Source organism: Lathyrus oleraceus, chromosome 6 (assembly GCF_024323335.1).
Source record: "Lathyrus oleraceus cultivar Zhongwan6 chromosome 6, CAAS_Psat_ZW6_1.0, whole genome shotgun sequence".
Classification (NCBI taxonomy): Eukaryota; Viridiplantae; Streptophyta; class Magnoliopsida; order Fabales; family Fabaceae; genus Lathyrus; species Lathyrus oleraceus.
The window spans coordinates 17,079,554-17,102,966 of record NC_066584.1 but is presented as its reverse complement, the minus strand read 5'-3'; the positions used below and the strand labels follow the sequence as shown (position 1 = coordinate 17,102,966).

Here is a 23,413-nt window from a genome sequence, read left to right as displayed (position 1 = left end):
AACCTTTGAAGATTCCTGAATGGAAGTGGGATAGCATTTCCATGGATTTTGTGACGGGATTGCCGAGGACGGTGAAAGGTAATGATTCTATTTGGGTGATTGTGGATCGATTGACTAAGTCGGCGCATTTCTTGCCGATGAAGATTAATCACTCTTTAGAGAAGTTGGCAGAGTTGTATATTGAGGAGATAGTGAGGCTGCATGGTATTCCATCCAGTATTGTGTCTGATAGAGATCCCAGATTTACTTCTAGATTTTGGGAAAGTTTATAGAAAGCGTTGGGAACTAAGTTGAGGTTGAGTTCAGCTTATCATCCTCAGACTGATGGTCAGACCGAAAGAACTATCCAATCCTTGGAGGATTTGTTGAGAGCTTGTGTGTTGGAGCAGAGTGGTTCTTGGGATAGTTATTTGCCGTTGGTGGAGTTTACTTATAATAATAGTTTTCATGCTAGTATCGGTATGGCTCCATATGAAGCATTGTATGGTAGGAGGTGTAGAACTCCATTGTGTTGGTATGAATCAGGTGAGAGTGTTGTACTCGGACCTGAGATTGTGCAGCAGACGACTGAAAGGGTTAAGATGATTCAGGAGAAAATGAAGATTTCTCAGAGTCGTCAGAAGAGTTATCATGATAACAGGAGAAAGGCACTTGAGTTCCAAGAGGGAGATCATGTGTTCTTGAGAGTTACTCCGACGACAGGTGTGGGTAGAGCTTTAAAGTCTAAAAAGCTTACTCCGAGGTTTGTGGGTCCGTATCAGATTTTGAAGAGGGTTGGGGAAGTGGCGTATCGGATAGCTTTACCGCCGTCGCTTTCTAATCTGCATGATGTGTTTCATGTATCTCAGTTGAGAAAATATATTGCGGATCCTTCGCATGTTGTTCAGTTGGATGATATCCAGGTGAGGGATAATTTGACCGTTGAGGTGTTGCCAATTCGGATAGATGACCGAGAAGAGAAGACCCTGAGAGGTAAGAAGATTGCTCTAGTGAAAGTTGTTTGGGGAGGTCCAGCTGGTGAGAGCTTGACTTGGGAGCGTGAAGATCAGATGAAGGAGTCGTACCCGGCTCTATTTGCTTGAGGTATGTTTTCGAGGACGAAAACTCTTTTAGTGGGGGAGAGTTGTAACACCCCGATTAAAATAAGAGAATTATTTAATTGAGTTAATATTATTTTATTAATTTAATTAAATAAAGTTGAATTATTGGGAATTATTATTATTATTATAGATGTTATTGATTTTAATAATAATTAAATAAATAAAATAAATGGAATATGAAGAGTGGAAGGGTAAAAGTGGAAATTGGATAAAAGAGGCCAAAGTGAGAACTCAGGTTGTTTTCACGTGTTTTGCCTCAGAGTCAGAGAAAGGGAGAAACGCTGAAGAGAAAGAGAAGGAAGAGGAAAAGGCCAAAGATTGCTCAGAGCTTCCTTCAATCCAAAGAGGTAAGGGGTCTGAACCTTATTAAACGATAATACGCGAGCAATTTCATGATATCTGTTGGATTATTGATGGATTTTGGGGATTTTAGGGAGATTGGGAAAGTTGGGGTTTTGATGGGAAATTCTCCGATCTGTGAGTTTTGTTGAGTTATATGCACTGTAATCGAAGTATGTTGTGTATATATGACTGTTAAATGTCGATATTGGGTTGTTAGCTGTGGGGTATGAGTTGGGGCGAGTAGAGAAGCAAAGCTGCGCTGGTTTCCTCAGCAGAGGGCTTCTGTTCGCGCGCGATTCGCGGCGCGAAGCCCAGTTCGCGGCGCGAACTGGGCAGGATTCAGAGGAGTTCTGTAACGCATCGTTCGCGGCGCGAACCCTGCTTCGCGGCGCGTACTGAAGCGAATTTAATTGTTCGCGACGCGATCCTTCGTTCGCGGCGCGTCCTGGAAAAATGGAGGAGTTCGCGGCGCGTCCCTATGTTGGCGGCGCGAACTGGGAAAATGCAGAAGCTAATGTTGGTGAGTTTTTGAGTACGTGGAGTTGCGAGACTCTTAGTAAGTCGCTGTAATTGTATTATAAACAATTAATAGTGATTATATGATTGTGTATGAGGTGTTTATGATGATGAGATGTTGAATTTACGTGTTTAGTTATAAATGTGTTATGTAACGATGTGATATCGTTGTAATGTTGTTGTTGTTTTGTTGAGTTGTATGTCATGCTATTAATGATGATGATAACATGACTATATGATGATGTTGTTGATATGTTGATTATGATGCATGTTTGGTGTGCATGCATTCATGAAAGGCCGATGCCTAGTGATGAACGGACTGAGTTCCAATGATGTTGTTGACTCCGGGCTTGTTGAGAGGCTTGGTTCCTTGCGGGGAACTCGGATTCTATGGTGATGAATCTGGGAGTGGTGATCCTGTAGTTGGTCACAAAATGGGTATACCGAGTCGTGTTGAGTCATGCATGGGTGTGTGCATCGCATTTGATATGTTGTTTTGTTGATGTTCATGAATATGTTGATTATGATGATTATGATGAGCTGTGTTAGCATCTGTGAAATATATTTATGTTTATATTTCTGTCGTTATATTATTATTTAATAATGTAATTCTCACCCCTTCTGCATGTGTTTATGTTCATCTATGATGAGCAATGTGCAGATAAAGAGGAGTAGCTATTGTTGAGGTTTGAAGAATAAGTGTAGAGTTATTCTACAGAGTCGAGTCAAATGCTCTGGTCATGTGACATCGGGGTTATGGGATTCGATAGATAATTGATTATTAATTACGTTGTTTATGATGACTAACATGTTGAGATGTTTTGTTGAGATAATGTTGAACCATTATTATGAATTGTTATATGATGAATGATAATATTAATGTTGTTGTCCGCTGCGAAGTTTTAATAAAATAAATAATATGTTTTATGTTGTGACGCGATAATTGTTATGTTGTAAGAAATGTAAACTCTTCTACATGTTGTACTCTGATAATCTATTTAAATATGTCGTTTGGGTAGAAGGGTGTTACAGATCCCGTCGAGTACGACGGACGTGAGGGGTGCTAATACCTTCCCCTTGCGTAACCGACTCCCTTACCCTTTCTCTCTGGTCGCGAGACCATGTCTTTTCCAGATTTACTTCGAGCGTTTCCTTTCCCTCTTTTGGGATAAATAACACACGGTGGCGGCTCTGTTGTCCTGTTTTCCCGCCGGTTTTTCGCGTAATGCGACACTGGGTTGTCGTTACAAGCAAGAAAAATAGTCATCTAGACATATCTTATTCTCAAATTTCAGATCATTCTCTCAACATGAATCAAGATCAAGCTAGTGACAACAAACTTGTTCAAGAGATTGAGGCTTCAAAGGAGGTTATTGATATGCTGAAGTTATGGTTGACAAAGTCAAGGAGGCCGAAGTTGTTAGAAATCTGTAGCGATAAATTCATGATCATCAAGCTATGGATAAGCTAGAGATCAAATAACAAGAGTCACCACCGCGCTTTTATTGTTTCCAAGTGAAAGGGGAAAAAGTACGAACAAAACCCAAAAGTAAGAATTTTTCAAATCAAAACTAATAAAATTTCAGAGATTACAGGTAAGGGGGTTGATTACACAAAGGGAAGGTGTTAGCACCCAAAGTGTCCTAGGTACTTCTAGGGAGCCCTTTTCGTGCGCATATGTATTTGATACAAAAATGATGTTTACAAACAAATAGAATGGGAGGATGAGAAAAGAATTCATTGATTATATTTTTGTGTTTGACAAGACCTTCGGACTTGTGCCTATGTACCAACATAAAAATGAGGGATCAAAACCTCGTAGTTCGTGATACAAATTTCAAAGTGGATGCATTGCTTTTAACAAAATTTAAATTTGAAAGGCACAAAGGCCTAAAAATGGTTTGAATGAGTTAGTTTTTTTTGGCTTTTTGAAACTTAAGTCAAGTATAGTTAAGTTTATTTACAAGTTTGATTTAAGAAAAGAAATTTGAAAATGCAATGGCATAAGGCCAAAGTTTCTATCTTTTTGTAAAGTGGTCAAAGTTTAGAACAAAATAAGTTCAATCAAAGAAGGTTTTGAAAAAGGAGGGAGATATTTTGAAATTAAAGAAGTGGGGAGAAGATGAAGAGACTATCCTATGTACAAAATTAAAAGTTTAGAGTTGAAAAGATCTGACCAAATGGGTAGCAATCTGCAGCGGTGTATTCATCACTTTATGATTTATTGATTAAATCAAAAGCAAAGCATACAAAGATAGAGTCGCCACCGCACTTTTATTTATCCAAAGGATTGGCTAAAAAGCGAACAAAAGCCTAAGAAGTTTTACACATAGAAAACTAATGAAAAGGCCAGAGATCTGGGTAAGGGGTTAATTACGCAATGGGAAGGTGTTAGGCACCCATCACGTCCTAGGTACTCCTAGGGAACCTCTTTTCACACTTGTTGTATAAAAAGTTTATTTATTTATGACATATATTGTGCAAACAATGATGGAAGGGATGAGAAAAGAATATACAATTTTTATTGTTTTTGTGTTTGAACGGATGAACCCGTTGCCTACGTACCTTCCATGAAAGGTAAGGATCAAAACGCCGTAGTTCGGCTAAAAGGTTTCCAAAATATGAGTGGGTTCATTTTAAAACAAGAGCACTAAGGCTTTTCATTATCAACGGGAGAAAACTCAACCAAGACCAACAATCCACCATGCAAGGATAGCTTCAACATACTAGTGAGGGGTTAACCCTATAATAAGTATGGAAGACTTATAATCAACTCACTAAGGATGTGGTGAGATTTACATCAACCACTATGAGAATTGAAACTTATGGCTAATGTATGAAAACATATCAACAATGGACAAAGCCACAAAACAATTGAATGAGTGAAGTTAATTGATTATGAGTATTCACAAAATATGGTCAAAGTATGATTAAAATTGATTCAAAGGAAGTATTAAGAAAATGAAGTTTGAAAAGTCAAAGGCCTAAGGCCTAGGTTTCTAATTTGAAAAGACATGAGAATGTTTGCACAATAGATGTCAAAGTTTTTGAATTAGCATGTGAAAAGAGAGTTTTGAAAACACGCACAAAATGGAGGGGTGAGGAAGTAAAACTTCTTAGATGTTCACTTCTTGAAATCATATGGAAGATGATTCAAGTGTGTCCTTTGGAATAGGCAACAATGCAAATAACAGGTACACAAAGTATCATGCAAGGTTAACAAAAGCGGATACCGGATGCCAATTACTGGACTTATACCAATCTCCTAAAACAAAGATGGATACCAGATGCCACTCAATGGACTTATACTAGTCTCCTAAAGCAAAACAAAGAAATGATACCGGATGCCAATCCACTGGACTTACACCAATCTCACAAAACAAACCGGATATCGGATACCAATAAATGGATTTACACCAATCTCCTAAGACAAACAAACATGGATATCAGATGCCAATCTATCTGGACTTATTCCAATCTCCCAAAACAACAAAACATGGATATCAGATGCCAATCTATCTGGGCTTACTCTAATCTCCAACAGATGATCATGGGAAAACAAATGCCAACAACATGGACTTACAATTGCATCCTCACATACAACAAACAAAATAAAAACACTAAGCAAAGAGGACATAAGTGGCCAATGAAATGGTCTTACACTCAATCCCTTCCAAATCATAGGAACAATGCCCAATGAATGGACTTACAATTGATTCCTCAATGGACAATCAAAGATGTGTCACAAAGATATGAAATGATGATCATGCAATAATGAACCATTAATGATGATAAATGCACAAAGGCAAACAAACAAACATGTACAGATAAACCAATAAGCAATCAATGATTCAGTTAGCACACACTATATACAAGCAATTAGGCTCAAGCAAGGGTTAGACTTTAAAGTCAACTGGAATGGGGTAAGTTGTGCTCTTAACCTTAACATTGAGAGTTAAGGTGAAGCAGATGAAAGGATATGAGGGGTGTGCCTCATGGCTTCTATCTCTGGTCAGAGAGAGCATTGAATAATAGAAGATGTGGGAGTTCAGAAAGTAGGAACTCTTCTCCACAAGGATAGACTCTATAGATCTTGGGCTTTTATCCACAATGCTACAACATGTAATGTGAGCAAAGGGATGACACACAGAATAGTAGGAGATGGATTACACATCTCTTGTATCTACCAATTGCCTTATCAAAAGGACTTTTCCTGCTTGGGGACAAAGATAAACAATCACAAACATTGCCTCTTAAGGAGGACTTCAGACAGGTACCTGGCCACATAACAAGCCAGGTCTTCCAGACTACATGAAGAAGAGAAATTATACCTAATTGGTTAAGCAACCAAGCAAAAGCAAGTTCAAAATGAACTTAAGCAACTAAATGTACCTGAAAACAATCCAACTCAATCAGTACACAATTTAGACAAACCAACAACAGTTAATATCAACAGTCAAACCCAATAAGCAAAGGCATAAGCCACAAATCAAACTCAAATGATTTAACAGCCCTACAAAACACACAAAGTTAGTAGACAATGGTAAACATCAAGTGCTCCAATGATGGAGCATCAACCACTATTTAGCTTGGATGTTCAACTTGAAAACAAAGCTCAAAGATGAGAAGCAAACCCTTAGGCCAAAGCCTAGGGTCAAAGATGAGAAAAAAATTTAAAAAAGAACATGAAAATTGACATAAATCAACTTCAATCAAATGAGAACACAATCCAAAAGGTCTCATGTCAATATCAATTACCAAATTCATTTCACAAAGCACATAAGGCAAAGCATGCAAATTGAAAGCTCATTGAAGCAACAGAATGAACAAATGCATATTAATTCCAAAATGGTTCAATAAATCTCAAGAAAAATCATGGATAAACAACACACATCAAAGGATCATCATACTAAAAATCAATGCATTTGGACAAGTATAAGCATGTCAAATAAAATCATCAAGTCAAGGTAAGCACAAACAAGCTCAAAGGAGGCACAAATTGATACATCAACTTAAAGCAATCCTAAAACAGAGTTGACAAATGATAAATGACTCAAACCAAAGCCATAATAAACTTCAATGTGTCTAGAATCAATGCACAAAATTTCAAGTTCATATGATAAACATCAAGCATTTCACAAATCATGGAAGTTCAACACTCATCAAAAGTCCACAAATGGCAATCCAGAAAGAAAAATATCAAACAAATCATAAATGAACCCTAAAATTCTACAAAAATTCAGGATCAAACTTAACATCCAGAAGGAGCAACATGAAAAAATTCAAATCATTTGGCATTTATTTAGCATGGTAAAGAAAATCAGCAAGTCAAGCAAGCAAAGGTGTGACACACATTGTCACACCTACATTAATCACATCATATCTCAATAACCAGAAATGAGAAAAATGAAAACTCTATACCAAAATGACCATTGGGATGTCTAGTTTAAGCATGTCAATTTTCACATTCATTGGATCAACCATCATTATTTCACAAAGAAAATGGCAAGCAAGGTACAAGATAGCATATGCATGAACAAACCCTAGGCAAATTCAAATTCCAACCGAGCACAAATTCTGGAAAAATCATCAAAAAATAGTAGACATTATGAGGAGCAATGTGCAAAAAATCTCATGTGATTTGGATGAGTATTTATGGAGTTATGATTTTTTGCAGTGGAGAAAAAATTAAAAATCATATGAACAAGGCATGTGAACATGGATGATGTAATGAAATAAAAATGCAAAGCAAATTTGAAAAGTGACCGAGCCAAGGATCGAAGTGAGTTAACATTTGAAATGAAGCGCGCTGCTTAATGAAACGCAGCGCTTCATTAATCTACATGGCCAAGGCAAGTGATATGGACCAATCATTCAGCCAACTGTGCGCTACGTGGACCAGTGCATGGCAACAAACAAAGAAACACATGCATACAACGCTTATGAAGATCAAATGAAATCTGGAAATGCAAAACCCTAGACCTTCATGCGCATTCATCATGTTCATCATCATCAAGAACAAATGTTCACCAAAATTCACAAACAACATACCATTGGATTCACCTCACATCACACATCAATAATCCAACATTAATTTGACCTAATTCTACATGATACGAATGGATCGAGCAAAAGAAGTTTAACATGTCAAAATTCAAATCAACATAACTACTTCAATACTGCATGAAATTAAGAGATCTAAAGCTCAGTGTGACCTATGTTCAAAGATCTACAAGAAGCACATGATTATTTCAAGAATTGTGAGCATCGAATTCTAACCTTGTTGGAGAAAAAGAAGTGAAATCGTGCGATCTAGGCTTGGAAAGGCTGAAACAGATCTTCTTCAACACTTGAATGAATGAATGGATGAAGAAATTCAGCTCAACAGTGCTTGATTTGTCCAGAAATCTCGACTGCCATGGATATGCATGAGCTTCAACAGCTTCGATTCTTCAAGAATTCTACAAGATCTTGCTTCAATCTACTTCAATTATGCATGTAGATGATGAACAGAACAAGAACAATGCAAAGGATGTGAAGAAAATTGATGAAAAAGTTGAGAGAATTTTGAGAGCAAATTTTTAGATCTGAAATTATGAAGTTGTTGTTATCATTTTCTGTTAGGATTTAACTTAAATATCATCTGTTAATCAAGCTTGTTAATCATGTTTAGCCATAATGCAAGTGATTAGTGAAATTGGCATGTTTATGCAAAATGGCAAAACCACCCTTATGCAATGCAAGGCAATGGAACAGTACTCGAGCTAGCTTGGAAATGCATTTCAAAATCTGTTTTGAAGCAAATGTGATTGGTTGGAAATGAAAACAATGCACAATTTTCAAATTGATACTTTCCCTCCAAAAATTCAAATGAAATCAAGTAAAAAATGCCAAAATTTTATGATGAGAATTGATGAAATATAATGCATGATTTAGATAGAGCATATCAAGATGGAAATGTTGCAAAAAGAACCATTCTATTTGGCCTCATGGTTCAAAAGTTATGCCTTCTTGAAGTTCAAATTTGCTTGGCAATCTTTTGATCATATCTCTCCAACCACACATGAGAAATTCATGTTCTTGGACTTTTTGGAAAGGTGAGAGCAAGATCTTCAACTTTCATGTTGGACAAAATTTCATTTGAATCTTGTTTGATGATGTAAACTTGAGGAGAAGACCTTTCCATTTTTGGCAATTTGAAATTACAGGTCACTTACTATTTTTGGAAACTTTTCATCTGACCTCAAATTCTTCATTGTTGATGTTTGAGATGTCAAATGAGACTTGTATGGACATGAATGAGGTCTCTCTAACCATCTCCCACCTTCAAATCCATGATTGAATGCACAGTTGACTTGAGTTGACTTTTCTAGGGTTTCAGTTGACTTGGCTGTGACCAGATGAAATCCAAGCCTTTACCACTTGAGATCTTGATTCAAAATGATGTCAAAGCTCATATGAACTCTTGTGAATGATCATGGTGCCCAAATTTTTCAGAATGGCCACCATCTATTGCTCAATGAATGCCTTTGACTGTCTTGACTATTGATTGCTTCATCTGCAAGTAACAAGGTTAGATGACATATTTTTGTACTTTTGGTTAGTGAACAAATGAAAAGCAATGATATACAAATGCAAAACATGCTTGGTGATCAAGAACCACTCTCAAAAGACAACCCACCCACAAGGAAGGGAGGCAAGGTGCACAATGATCCTTGAGGCAATGATATGAGATGATATGATGCCATGAGGGATCTTAGGGACAAAATTGGGGTCTTACACAATCCAATAGACAAGAATGTCAATAGAAACCCAGAATTCCCTTGGACTTTTTAGAATCAAGCAACACGCAAATGCATAATTATATTATCTTGAAGAGCAAGGCATCAAATAAAGATGGCCACATCCAAGCTTATCCATTCCATTATCTTCTTCAAGGTAGCCCATGTAACAGATGAATTTCACAAGTCACAAGTTCAAAATAATAGCTTCACAATGATCATGTTGCAGATGAACTCAGAGAGATCTTAAATGATGTATCAGATGAAGTTTCAAATTGCAAGCACTTGGTTACTCAACAAGTTGGCATTGGCCAAGTCCTTTAGCATAGGAATGTTGCCTAAGTTCTAAGTCCATTTGTCCAAGATCAAGCCAACAATCCACACAAAAGTTTTTTAGGGTTTTTTGTTGTTATTATGTACATTAATGGTCAAAGACCACACAAACAAGCAAAGTATACACAAAATATATCACACAATATGGTCCAAGTGGACAAAGTGAAAATTGCATTAACATAAACAATTAGAATGATATGAACAATAACAAATGAATAAAAGCTAGAATTAAATGACATTAAAGTAAACGTCTTGAAATTAAAAGTTAGTAGTTAATAGGTTAGAAGTTAGTATTATTTTGCCTTTGCTTTTCATTCTTAGACATTCTTTGGAGAACACTCAACCCACTTATCACAAGCATGAATCCTTGAACCAAAACATCTTCCAAAGGAAGGAAATAAGGCTAAGTTTCCACACAATACCATGAAAGAGGGGAGACTTACAATCTCACTAACTAGAATCACTACGCCAAAAAGGTTTTTTAACAGCGCATCTTAGACAGCGCTTTTAAAAGAAAGCGCTGTCTAAGGTTAAAATAAAAATAAAATACGGAAAATGTTCTAAAAAAATAATGAAAGCGCTGTCTAAGGGGGGGGTCTTAGACAGCGCTTTTAGAAAGCGCTGTCTAAGACCCTCCCTTAGACAGCGCTTTTAGAAAGCGCTTTTAAATATAGACCTTAGTCAGCGCTTTTGAGAAAGCGCTGTTTAAAGTCTTTCAATTAAAAAAAAAATTAGAACAATCAGGTTTAGGTTTAAGGTTTGACCGGGTAGACATATAACAATCAGGTTAGGGTTTCTCATCCTCTACCAAAAATCTGAGCGAGAAGGTTTCCAGTGCGTGCGGCTTCACCAAATCCCTCCTCCGCAATTCCACCACGGCTGAACAAGTAACTTCTTGTTGCTTCATTTTTCGTTTTTTCATTCTGCTATGTTTCGATTTTCCATTGATGTGTATTTTTTAATCTGTTACAGACTGAGAAGGCTTATCTCAAACAACCCAAAGTGTTTTTATGGTATATTCAGCACTTCATATCTCAATGTGTGTTTTGTTTTTAACTGTGATGATTGTTGATCCATATTTGTTTGTTGTTTTTGCTCAATTTCGTAGCTCGAAGAAATCTGGTAACGGGAAGAGGCCCGGTAAAGGTGGAAATCGCTTCTGGAAATCTGTTGGTCTTAGATTCAAGACCCCCAAAGAAGCCATCGAAGGTTCCTTTCTCTCTGTATTTATATATCTCAGTGTTTGTATATATATGGAGTGTCTTTGAGAGTGTGTTGATGTTTGGTTTTGAATGTATAAATGTAGCCTTTTGAAGGAGATGAGTGATGAACACACTTTGATAGCGAATTGATGCAAATCAAAATTAGAGAAAGATAGAAATAATGCAATAGAATACTACTAGAGCATTTTGGATTTGTGTAGTGGATGCTTAATTACATCTCTATATTTTTCTATGATTTCATACTTGTGAGGTTGCCAACTCTGTTTTTGTTGTGTGTTTTGTATTGTATTCCTATTGGAAGTATTGAGGTCTCGGGTCTCTATGATGTGCTTAGAAATCCTCAATACTTGTTCAAGTTATTAGGTGTTGCTTTTTAATGAATGGTTTTGGTATCTATTTTGAAAGAATTGGTATATATGTGGGGCAAATGTAAATGCTTGTATCTTGCTTCATGAAAGTGTTAATTGCAAACAGAATAATGGTCTCAATATATAGAGGCAGACTATTCTTAATATATCTCTGTATGATTATATGGTTATGGTTATTTTATTTCTGCTTCTAATACAGAAATGACCTTTGAATTTCAAATACAGGAACCTTTATTGACAAGAAGTGTCCATTCACTGGCAATGTTTCCATCCGTGGTCGTATCATAGCCGGAACCTGTCACAGTGCCAAAATGAATCGGACTATTATTGTCAGGAGGAATTATCTTCACTTCATTAAGAAATATCAGAGGTATTCTCCTTTAATGGCATGCTCTTCATTTTTAATTTGCATGCTTGGATAAACATAATTTGTAAAACCTTTTTCCTTACGTGCTCTACTTAGGTATGAGAAGAGGCATTCCAACATTCCAGCTCATGTGTCACCTGCCTTCTGTGTTAAGGAAGGTGATCATGTCATTATTGGTCAATGCAGGTGAAACTCTAGCAGAATTCTATCATTTCTGTATTAACCCATAGATACTTTTATTTTAGTATATTATCATATAGATATTGGTATATGTATGTGTGTGACTAAGCCTTTACTTGTGCCACTTCTATAGGCCATTCTCCAAGACAGTGAGGTTCAATGTATTGAAAGTCATCCCAGCTGGATCATCCAGTGGTGCAAAGAAGGCATTTTCTGGCATATGAGATTTGGTTGGCACTCTTAGTATAGAGATTTTATCATCTATGTTGAAAGTAATTCCCGATTTCTGTATGGTGAAGTTCTTATCAGTTTTGGTAATTTTTGTTTGCTTTTGAAGTTCTGTACTGTGATTTGATAAAAGATATTTTAATTATGTTTATTTTACTGGGCATGATCTTATTTTGGTTATTGAATACTAGTTTCAAATATTTTGAATTTTGGACAGAAAATTCCCCCTAAATTACTGTTTAGTATTTTAAACAAGTTTATGTGATCCAACATAGAACCTCAGTTTACAGAACCCATTACCCAACCTTATCAAATTTCAATGGGATGTGTTTTAAATTAAAAATATTTTTTAATTTAAACCCTAAACCTGGAAAAAATGTGGTTTAAAACAAAAGCTTCAAAAATTTTCGTATACCTTAGACAGCGCTTTTGTAAAAAGCGCTGTCTAAGGGGGGGATTAGAAAGCGCTTTAGGCAAAAGCGCTGTCAAAGGGGGGGGGGCTTAGACAACGTTTTCTGAAAAGCGCTGTCTAAGGTATACCTAAAAAAATTAAAATATGAGGGTCTTAGAAAGCGCTTTTGGCCAAAGCGCTGTCTAAGGGGGGGGGGGGGGGGGGGGGGGCTTAGACAGCGCTTTTAAGATTTAAAAAAGCGCTGTCTAAACCTTTAGCAGCGGAGGTTTAGACAGCGCTTTAAAGCGCTGTCTAAGGCTAAAAAAAGCGATGTCTAAGGTCTTGTTTGTTGTAGTGCTCCTTTGATTCCTCCCTTAACCTTGAAAATCCACTTACCACTGACTAACATGGATCCTGCAGGTTTCTCAATCATATCCTAAGTGTGATTATCATGAAGATATTTGATCTCATCATTTATGGCTTTCATCCATTTAGTCTTATTTTTTGACTCCTCGCAACTTCCTTGTAATCTCTAGGTTTTTCATCAAGAACCTCACTTGCATAGATTAAGGTGAATGTTATGAGATATGCATAACCAAGTATCTGAGGTGGCTTGATGACTCTTCTCGACTTGTCTCTCACCAACAGGTAGTCATTATTAGTCTCTTCATCTTCATCAGCAACTTGTTCTTCTTCTTCGACTTTATATAGGCTATGCAATTCAGCATCACTATGCTCCATCTCAACAAGAATCTATTCATGTTCCATCTCTTCTCTAGAAATCTTCGTACTTCGAACAACGTCATTAGTTTTCTTGAACGTCATTTCTACTTCATTGAAAACTACATATCGACTTATGATACACCTCATGTGACTTGGCTCTAGGCACCACAACCTATAAGCTTTGACTCCTTCAGGGGTATCTAAGAAACATACATCTCAAGGCTTTAGGTTCGACTTTGTCTTGCCTAATACGAGCATAGGCTAAACAACCAAATACTTTAAGTCTGTCGATATTATATAGATGTCTTGACCAGACTTCTTCAGGTGTCTTCATCCCCAAGGCAGACGAAGGATACCTATTTATCAAGTATGTTGTAGTTGCAACAGTCTCAGCCTAAAACACCTTCTTCAATCCAGTACTAACCAACATGCACCTCACCCTTTCCAAAATGGTTCAATTGAACCTTTCTGTCAAACCATTTTGATGGGGAGTACCTGCAGTAGTTATGTGCCTTGCAATACTAGACGTATCACAATAATTGTCGAAAGCCTCATTGCAAAATTCAAGATAATTGTCGGTCCTCACCCTCTTGACCTTCCTGTTAGTTTGGTTTTCGACCAGAGTCTTCCAACTTTTGAAATTTTCAAAAGTTTCATCATTAGTTTTCTAGGTGAATACCCATAACTTTCGCGAGTAATTATCAACTATGGATAGAAAAACTCTTGCAACCTCAGCCTTTGACACATTTACAAGTCGCTTGTGTCATAGCTCAGTCTTTGACACATGTTTTATGGATGTCACATTTGCTAAACCACTTACAACCTCATCCTCAAGCGTATATAGGCCTTGCCTCTTGATGCCTCTCAAGTAGGGCTGAAAATAAGTCGAGTTGAATTCACCTCAGCTCGGCTCGACTCGTTATGAATAGGTTCAGTTCAAATCTCAGTTCGAATTTGACACGAAATTTTTGTAAGCTCAAACTCGACTCGTTATAAGTTCATAAATAATTTGGTTCAACTCATTAGGTTCATCTTGTTAGATTCATCTCACTTGCTTCACAAACTTAGGATTGATGTGTCGCGACGATTTTAGTTTTGTCACAAAAACGTGTGTCATCAGCATGTACTACGGTAGTTGTAAAAGCCGTCATACCAACTTTCATTTTTACTTGTGGCGGATAGCAAACTGCCTTAAATAGTTATTTGCGTCAGTTTCGTGAATTTTACCATATGTTTGCTTTCAAAGTTTATTGCGACGGTTACAAATCGTCGTTATTTATTTTTCATTTAATTTTAATACAAATTTTTGAGGTTTGTAACCCCCACTAAATATATTAATTAAAAAAAACTAATTTTGATTTGGAAAAGAAAAGGACTATGATTTCTACTAAGTTTGATGTGGAATAACTTACTTTTATTTGAAAATGAAAAAGAATGGTAAAGTAATGCTTCTAAGGAATGTAAAATCCTAATAAATAGAAGCATGAATCAAGTCTTCATACAAAAAGAGATTAAAAGAATAATAATTATTAAGATCATCTAATCAACATGATTCAATCACAAGATCGTAATGATCAGTATTCTAAACTAGGTACTTATGTGAAAACAAACAAAACTCAAATATCCACCTATTTCTTTTGCCAATGCAGTAGTTGCAAGTCATTATCCTAAATATTGATGCAGTCTTCGACATCTCCAACCAATATCTTAAAAACCACATACCGTAACTAAAACAAAACTAGATACAGAATTACACTTAATAGTAATAAGAACAATTAAATAGTATTATAGAAAGAATCAGAGGTTGTAAAACTCTAATGTAATAGAAAACAAACTTTCTAAATCAAAATTTGTTTATTTTAAAGATACTTTTTAGAAAGAAACATGGGATGTAACTCTCTAATGTTAATAACATATGCTCTGCATAAGATTTTAAACAAACAATATGTTAAAAACCATCTGAACAAGGATCAATCGCGTAATCAAATGCAGGAAAAACATATGGATGATAATCCACAACGGGATAAGCATATGAAGGTTCACCAATTGTAGGAAATGAATATGAAGGTTCACCAGTTGTTTTTGAATAAACCTATTCTTTAGGTATGAGATTCTTTGTTGATTTGTTCTTCCTTAATAATTCTCAATAATTGTTCCACAAATAACGACGCAGTCCCAAGAAACTACCTCTCCATTCTCACTCAAACAGAGATGTACAGAAGTAGGAGCAGCAGCAACATATAAATTTACCTAATTTATATTTATAATCTCTTAGGATAAATCATGTTTATAGGAAAAACACAACACAAATGCCAATTTACTCAACACGAATAATATATATATACTCAACATAGAAATTAGGGTTGGGTTGGAAGGGATGATCTATTTACTCACAATGAAAACAGGGGAATGGACATTTGTTGACAAATTGATAAACTTAAGGACCGTAGTTGTTGAGATATTAGATATAATTCAAATTGAGTTGTGTGGCTCAAGTCCAAAGCTAATTAGGGTTTATGGTTTGTTACTTAGTTTGTTATTTTACTTAGTAGTCAAGTCAGTTAGGTGTATATAAAGAGATATTTCGTAATTCAGTTCTATTATTATTCAATTCAATAATACAGTCCTTGTTTTCTTATTTTATCCCTTTTTCTCCTCACTAAAAGTTCCTCAAGCACTAATAAATTGGTATTTAGAGCTCCAGTTATATTCTTAATCTTGTTTTCAAGAATCACACGTCAAAGATCGTGTTTCTGGGATCGTGGGTTATTGTTGATCAATCGTAGAATGGCAACAAAAAATTTCCAAACTCCCTTCCAACTCTTGACGGCAAGAATTGGCTTCGATGGAGAAAACAAATGCAATCTCTATTTGGCTTTCATGAAACCCTAGAAGTAGTTATTAATGGTGTTTCTGTGGTTGGTGAAGATGCAACTGACGCATAGAGAATCGCTCACAACGATACCAAAAAGAAGGATTACAAGGTGGCATATTACATCCAATCGGCGGTTGATGCAACCGACGTATAGAGAATCGCTCACAATGATACCAAAAAGAAGGATTACAATGTGGCGTATTACATTCAATCGGCGGTTGATGCAGCTAATTTAGACAGAATCGTTCATGCTTAATCGACGAAGGAGGCATGGTATATTCTTGTCAAGTACTATGAAGGAGACGAGAAAGTAAAGGTTTTCAAGTTGCAAACTTTGCAATGACAATATGAATTGTTGTCGATGGGAGAAGACGAAAAGATTCCAGGCTATGTGTCGAAGGTGAAAAAACCCGTCCATCCCATGAAGGATTGTGGTGAAACCCTAACTGATAAGATGATAGTTGAGAAGGCAATGTGAATTTTGACCTCTCACTTTGATCACGTTATCGTAGCTATTCAAGAACCCAACAATCTTGAAACCTTAAAACTGGAAGGAGTTCAAGATTCGATACAAGCATTACATGCTCAGTCATGGAAGAAGAATGGTGGTTCCAACAAGTTCAAAGGCAAAATCGACAAGACTTAGGGAAAGAAGTTTTTGTTGAATCCTCACAAGAATAAGGTCGATGATAGAGATTTTGAATCCTCAAAAAGAGAAGAAGGAAATTTCTATCAGAAAGATAAAGAAGAGAAAAAAGGTGTGCAGTGCTATAACTTTAAGATGTGGCGTCACTTGGCCAAGCATTGTTGGTACAAGAAAGACAATGGGTCATCAAAAGGCAAGGAAGAAAGAGCGAACCTTGCAAGTCAAGATTCAGATGATTTTGATGATATGGTGGTTATGGTTGCAGTTGTAGATGATCATTTCGAATCCAAGATCTGCCTCTTCGACTCAGGTTGCTCGAATCACATGACTGGTTGAAAAGTATGGTTAATAGATTTCGAAGAGTCGAAGAGGAGCAAGGTCAAACTTGTTGACAATAGCTCATTGCAAGATGAAGGAACTGTCAATATAGTTATTCAAAGGAGTAATGAAGAGAAATACTTTATCAAAGATGTACTATGTATCCTTGGAATGAAGTGCAATCTGCTAAGTGTTAGAAAACTGGTCGAAAATTGGTTCTCAGTGGTTATGAAAGATGGAGCCTTAGAAATTTTCGACATCCAAAATAACTTGGTCTTGAAATCTCCTCTGATGAAGAATATAACATTTAAGACCATGATCATTTCGATTGAGGTACAATGTCTAAAAACAGTTGTCGACCAAAAAATAGTTGGTTGTGGCATCTGAGGTTTGGCCATCTGAATTTTAGGTCACTCAATCAACTGATCACTCAAGATATGGTAACTGGTATACCAAGCCTTAAGATGCCCAACAAACTCTGAAGGTTGTCTAGTCGGAAGTTGTACATTCAGACGTATGTGGTTCTTTTGAGGAGCATACCATTGGTGGAAACATGTATTTTGTTTTGCTTGTCGATGAGTTTAGTTGAAATTTGTGATCTATGTGATCAAGATAAAGGACAAAGTACTTGAAATCTTTAAGAGATTCAAGATGCTTGTCGAAAACCAGAGTGAAAAGAAGATCAAAGTACTGCGAACAAATGTAGGTGGCGAATACATATCCAAGATGATTGAAGAATTATGTGCAGAACATGATTTTGATCATGAGGTAACTGCTCCTTATACTCCTCAGCATAATGCAATAGCAGAAAGAAGAAACAAGATCATTTTGGACATGGCGAGATGCATGCTAAAGCAGAAGAATTTGCCAAAATGCATATGGGGTGAAGTTGTTTCGACTTCTATTTATATAATGAACATATACCCTACCAAGAATATGAAGAACAAGGTTCCTAAAGAAGCGTGGAGGTCAACGACCATCAGTGAGTCATCTGAAGGTGTTTGGTGAAGGTGTGAAAAATACAAGAAATGGGGGTTTGAATTGGGTTTTTAAAAGCAAAAGCTTTTTCCAATACAAAAACATCACTAACAAGTTAATAACAAAGAGATAAAAACACAATGATTTTTATCCTGGTTCGCTTGAACTCAAAACTAATCTAGTCCACCCGCCAAGGTGATTTTGCCTTATACACAAGGACTTAATCCATTATAATCAACATATTACAATAAACACAAAGAATAACCTTCTTTATATTCTCAAGGATCCAACTAAACCTTAGTCTCCTTAAAGACTCACAAAGAATAACTTTCTTTGTCTTCTCAAGGATAACCTCCTTAAGGACTCAAATAAAATAGTTTGAAGAAATATTTAGTGTGTTACAAGATGCTTCTACAAAATTAGGTTTTACACAAATGAATAACAAACACTTAAAGAAAATTGTATACAGAGAATGGTAGCTTTTCACAAAGAAAAATAGCTTGTCAAAATACTTGTGCAAATCAGTGTTTTCTTCAAGTCTTCAATGCATGCATATATAGTGAAGCATGTGATCGTTGGAGGGAAAAAATAGGGAAATCTTCTTTGAGCAGATGTCCATTGTTGGATGGGAAAGGAATGATACCACATACTATCTTTTCTCCCACAAAAGGAGTGACAGGTGTGATGAGTAGTATTGTCCTTGGCCACGAAATCAGGTAGTGGAAAGGTTGTTCAATTTGTACCATGTACTATCTGATCACGTTCCATTTTGATCTTATCTTCATATTCATTAGCTTCTGATAAAAGATGATTGAAGCATGAAATGAAGAAGTAGAGAGTTGGATTTAGAAACTTCAGAACCTTGACAGCGTCAGTAGTCTGGCTTGAGGTGTTCAGTATCTTCAAAATCTTCAGAGTCTTCAGAATCCTCAGTCAGAACCTTGATAACTTCAATCGTCTTTCTTGAGATCTTCAGCATCTTCAGCTACATAACACAACTTCATAAGCTTTCCATTCTTCAAAAGTTTGGTGATCAGTGTCACGTCCAGAAGCAAGAACTGGGAGAACATTGCAGCAACAACATAGAGTCTCCTCAGAAGCTTCTGATGGGTGAAATCACATAAGCAGAAAGAACATTGCAATAACAATATTGATGTCTTTCAGAGCTTCTAATGGTAGGCACAGAAGCGGATTTGGAACACAAAGTTCAGAAACTGATGATGTTGCACATCATATGATCTAAATCAGAACTGGTTATTAAAGCTACACAATAACAAACCATTAGGGTACCAAAATTTTTCTCACACTAATACACTATTGTTATCATCAAAACTCAAGGTATAGATGCAAAACAAACTCTTGTTCTAACATTTAGCTCTATGTGTTACAAGAATATTCCTGATGCAAGAAGAAGGAATCTTGATGCCAAGAGTGAACACACGATTCTGGTAGGATATCATAAGACTGGAGTATACAGGTTGTTCAATCCAATTAATCAGAAGATTATGATTAGTCAAGATATTGTGATTGATGAAAATTTTGCCTGGGATTGGAATTCTAGTAATGCAATTGACAAGCCACTGATGAGTTATGATTTCAACAAAGCAAGTAATGATGTCGAAGTCAAAGATATTATCGATATTCCAGTTAAATTCGAAGTTGTTGCTGACATACCTGACACATTCGAAGTCGTACAGGTTATAGATAGCACAAGTCAGAGACCTCAAAGAACTAGAGCTCGTCTAGCAAGACTTCAAGACTATGAAGTGGTTGGTGATGATGAAGTCACAATAGACAGAGAACTAGTTAATTTTGATTTACTTGTAGATGTTGAACCAATCAACTATATAGAGACTTTAAAGAATATGAATTGGAGGCCTGCTATGGTCGAAGAGTTACAAGCAATCGAAAAAAACAACACATGGGAATTGGTCAAATTGCCAATACATACAAAAGCTATCAAAGTGAAGTGGGTGTTCAAGTTGAAGCACAATGTTGATGGGTCGATAGAAAGACATAACGAGAGATTGGTAGCTCGAGGATTTCTTCAGCGAGCAGGACTCGACTACTCTGAAGTCTTTGCACCTTTCGTAAGATTGGAAACTATTCGACTAGTGGTAGCCTTGGCATGTAAGCTAGGATGATCGACATTTCAATTAGATGTGAAATTGGAATTTTTGAATGGACCTTTAGATGAAGAGGTTTATGTCACACAAGCTTCTGGATTTGTGATTTAGGAGGGAGCAAGGAAAGTATACAAGTTGCACAAAGCGCTCTATAGTCTCAAGCAGGCACCTAGGGCGTGAAACAAAAAGATTGATGCATACTTGGTCGAATTGGGATTGTCAAATGAAAATCTAAGTATGGTGTCTATGTTCAGGTTGTGACACAAGATATAACAATCATCTTCTTATATGTCGATGACTTGCTAGTAACTTGAAATAGCTTGAAGAACTTGTCAAAGTTTAAAGAGCTGATGAAGAAGGAATTTGAAATGTCAAATCTAGGAAAGTTTTCATCCTTCTTAGGCATGTAATTTCAAATGTCGAAGCAAGGTATGGTGCTACATCAAAGAAAGTATGTTAAGGAGATACTCAAGAGATTCAAGATGGATGATTCGACTCCTGCATCTTCGCCTATCAGACCAAATTTGAAGTTGGAGAAGTATGGAGAAGAAGACAAAGTCGATGCAACTTTGTTCAAACAAATTATCAAATCTCTGAGATATGTGTGCAAGAGTTAACCTGATATATGTTTCTTAGTTTGATTAGTGAGAATATATATGAGTGAACCAAGGGTGTCACACATGAAGGCTCCAAGAAGAATCCTGAGATACTTAAAAGGATTGACAAACTATGGAATTTTATTTTTGCGAGACTTTAAAAGAAAATAAGTTATGGTTACTTGTTATTCAGATGTTGATTGACATGGAGATAAGGAAGATCAAAGAAGCACTACTGGATATTTATTTCAAGTATTTGGTGCCCCAATCTCATGGTGCTCAAGAAAGCAACCTGCAATGGCATGAGGCTGAATATATAGCAGGATCCTATGTTGTGTGTCAAGTAATTTGGACCAGATATGAGCTGGAAGAGATCGAGATCAAAGTGAAGAAACCTCTGGTACTGCATATTGACAAAAAGTCATCTATAAATCTTGCGAATAATCCAATTTTGCATGGAAGAGGTAAGCACATAGAATCTAGATTTCACTTATTAAGGGAGAAGGTGAATCAAGGTGAAGTTGAAGTAAGGCATTTCTTAAGTGAAGCACAATTGGCTGACATTTTCACAAAAGGATTGAAGATCGACAGGTTCCTAACACTGGGAAAGAAATTAGGAATAGTTCAGATCGAAAATGATTAGTTTGTTTTGACAACTTAGATTATAAGAGGGTATGTTGAGATATTATATATAATCTAAGTTGAGTTGTATGGCCCAAGCCCAAAGATAATTAAGGTTTAGAGTTTGTTACTTAGTTTGTTATTCTACTTAGTAGTCAAGTCACTTGGATGTACATAAATAAACACTTTGTAATTCAGTTTTATTATTATTCAATTCAATAATACAATCATTATTTCCTTATTTTCTATATTTCTCTCCTCACTAAAAGTGCCTCAAGCACTAGCAGACGTGACCATTGTAAGCACCCAAGTAGATGGATGAAGGAGTTTTCAGATTTAGGATTCATTGTGATAGTTGTAATGTAAACACTCAAATTAATAGAGGAAATGGTTTTCCGATTTAGGGTTTTCCAATGAGATAAAGTTGTTCTGACGATGATTCAATGCAATAAGAAGGATTTGAAGTTGTTTGAGATTCAGTGAAAAGTGTGAGAATGAACATGGGATGGAATGAAGAATAGTATTTTTTTTTTGTTTCAGGAAGTTTTTTTAGGAATAAAGTGGAGATATATTTGATATGCGAGGGAAACGATCCATTTTAATAATCTGCCAAATGAGTTCCCGCTCTCATGCATTTTAATAATTTTAACCAAATGAATTACCACTAATATTACCATCTTATTAGTTCTATGAACAAAAGATTGCGACAATTGCTTAAAATTGTCGTAGGTACTGCCCTTAAAATCATATTGCGACGGTTGAGTTCAATCAACCGCAACCTAAGTGTTGCAAAATGATTATTTTCTCGTAGTGAATGAAGGGACTAAAAATTAAAAAATATCAAACTAGGGGGACCAAAAATGCATTTAAGTCAAAAATATATTTACAACCATCAAAGACAAAGTCATACAATACAATCCCCCTTTTCAACCAACGCATTAAAAATAAACGCCCAATGTCTAAGTCATCAGGATAGAAATGTGTTATGTCATTAAACGTCTACATAAAAAAGTGGGAAAAAAATATGAATATCACGTGATTTGAATTATAATAGAAAATTATTTTAACATTAATATGTTATTTAAAATATTTCATGACATTATATATATCATGTCATACGCCAAATTTTTACCATCTTTCTCCTAATCTAAGGCTTAAATCACTGACACATCCATAACCGATATAAGTCATCTGGTCAGTCCGAATGCCCTAAAAAGTCAAAGGAGTACCATTTTGACTTTTTCTTGATCCATCTTGATTAACTGATAACTTTTGTTCTTAGAATTAATTAGGTTATTTTTAATTTTAATTTTAGATGTTATATTATTATCAATTAAAGTTTGTAAATTTATAATTAAGTTAATAAATATGGTTAATTTATAATTAATTTAGATTAGGGATTTAGTTTAGTTTTATTAAGATTAATTAGTTTAATACTTATTAACTAGATTATTAATAAAACTAACTAGTTATTATTAGGATATTGATTAATATTATTAGTATAATCCATTAGATTACAACTAAGTTAATGATTAATTAGTTTTTAAGGTAATTAGTTTAGGTTTTTATCGATTATTATTGTTAGTGTTGGGTTGGTCAAGGGCTGACCAAAGCCCAAGTCCGGTGGATCCAATGGATGACCCACGTCTAAATCAATTTGGTCAAGCATACCAAAATCCATTACTCCACTGGGTCATGCCT

At 35.9% G+C, this 23,413-nt stretch overlaps 1 protein-coding gene across 1 annotated transcript; it reads left to right on the top strand.

Moving 5' to 3' along the window:
- The first annotated feature begins 3,183 nt into the window (after positions 1-3,183).
- LOC127093724 (40S ribosomal protein S11) lies at positions 3,184-12,434 on the top strand. The gene is made up of 6 exons (XM_051032635.1): positions 3,184-3,327; positions 11,045-11,085; positions 11,181-11,281; positions 11,889-12,033; positions 12,127-12,216; positions 12,344-12,434. The coding sequence occupies exons 1-6, from the start codon at positions 3,184-3,186 to the stop codon at positions 12,432-12,434; spliced, it is 612 nt and encodes a 203-aa protein (XP_050888592.1).
- Positions 12,435-23,413: the final 10,979 nt, after the last annotated feature.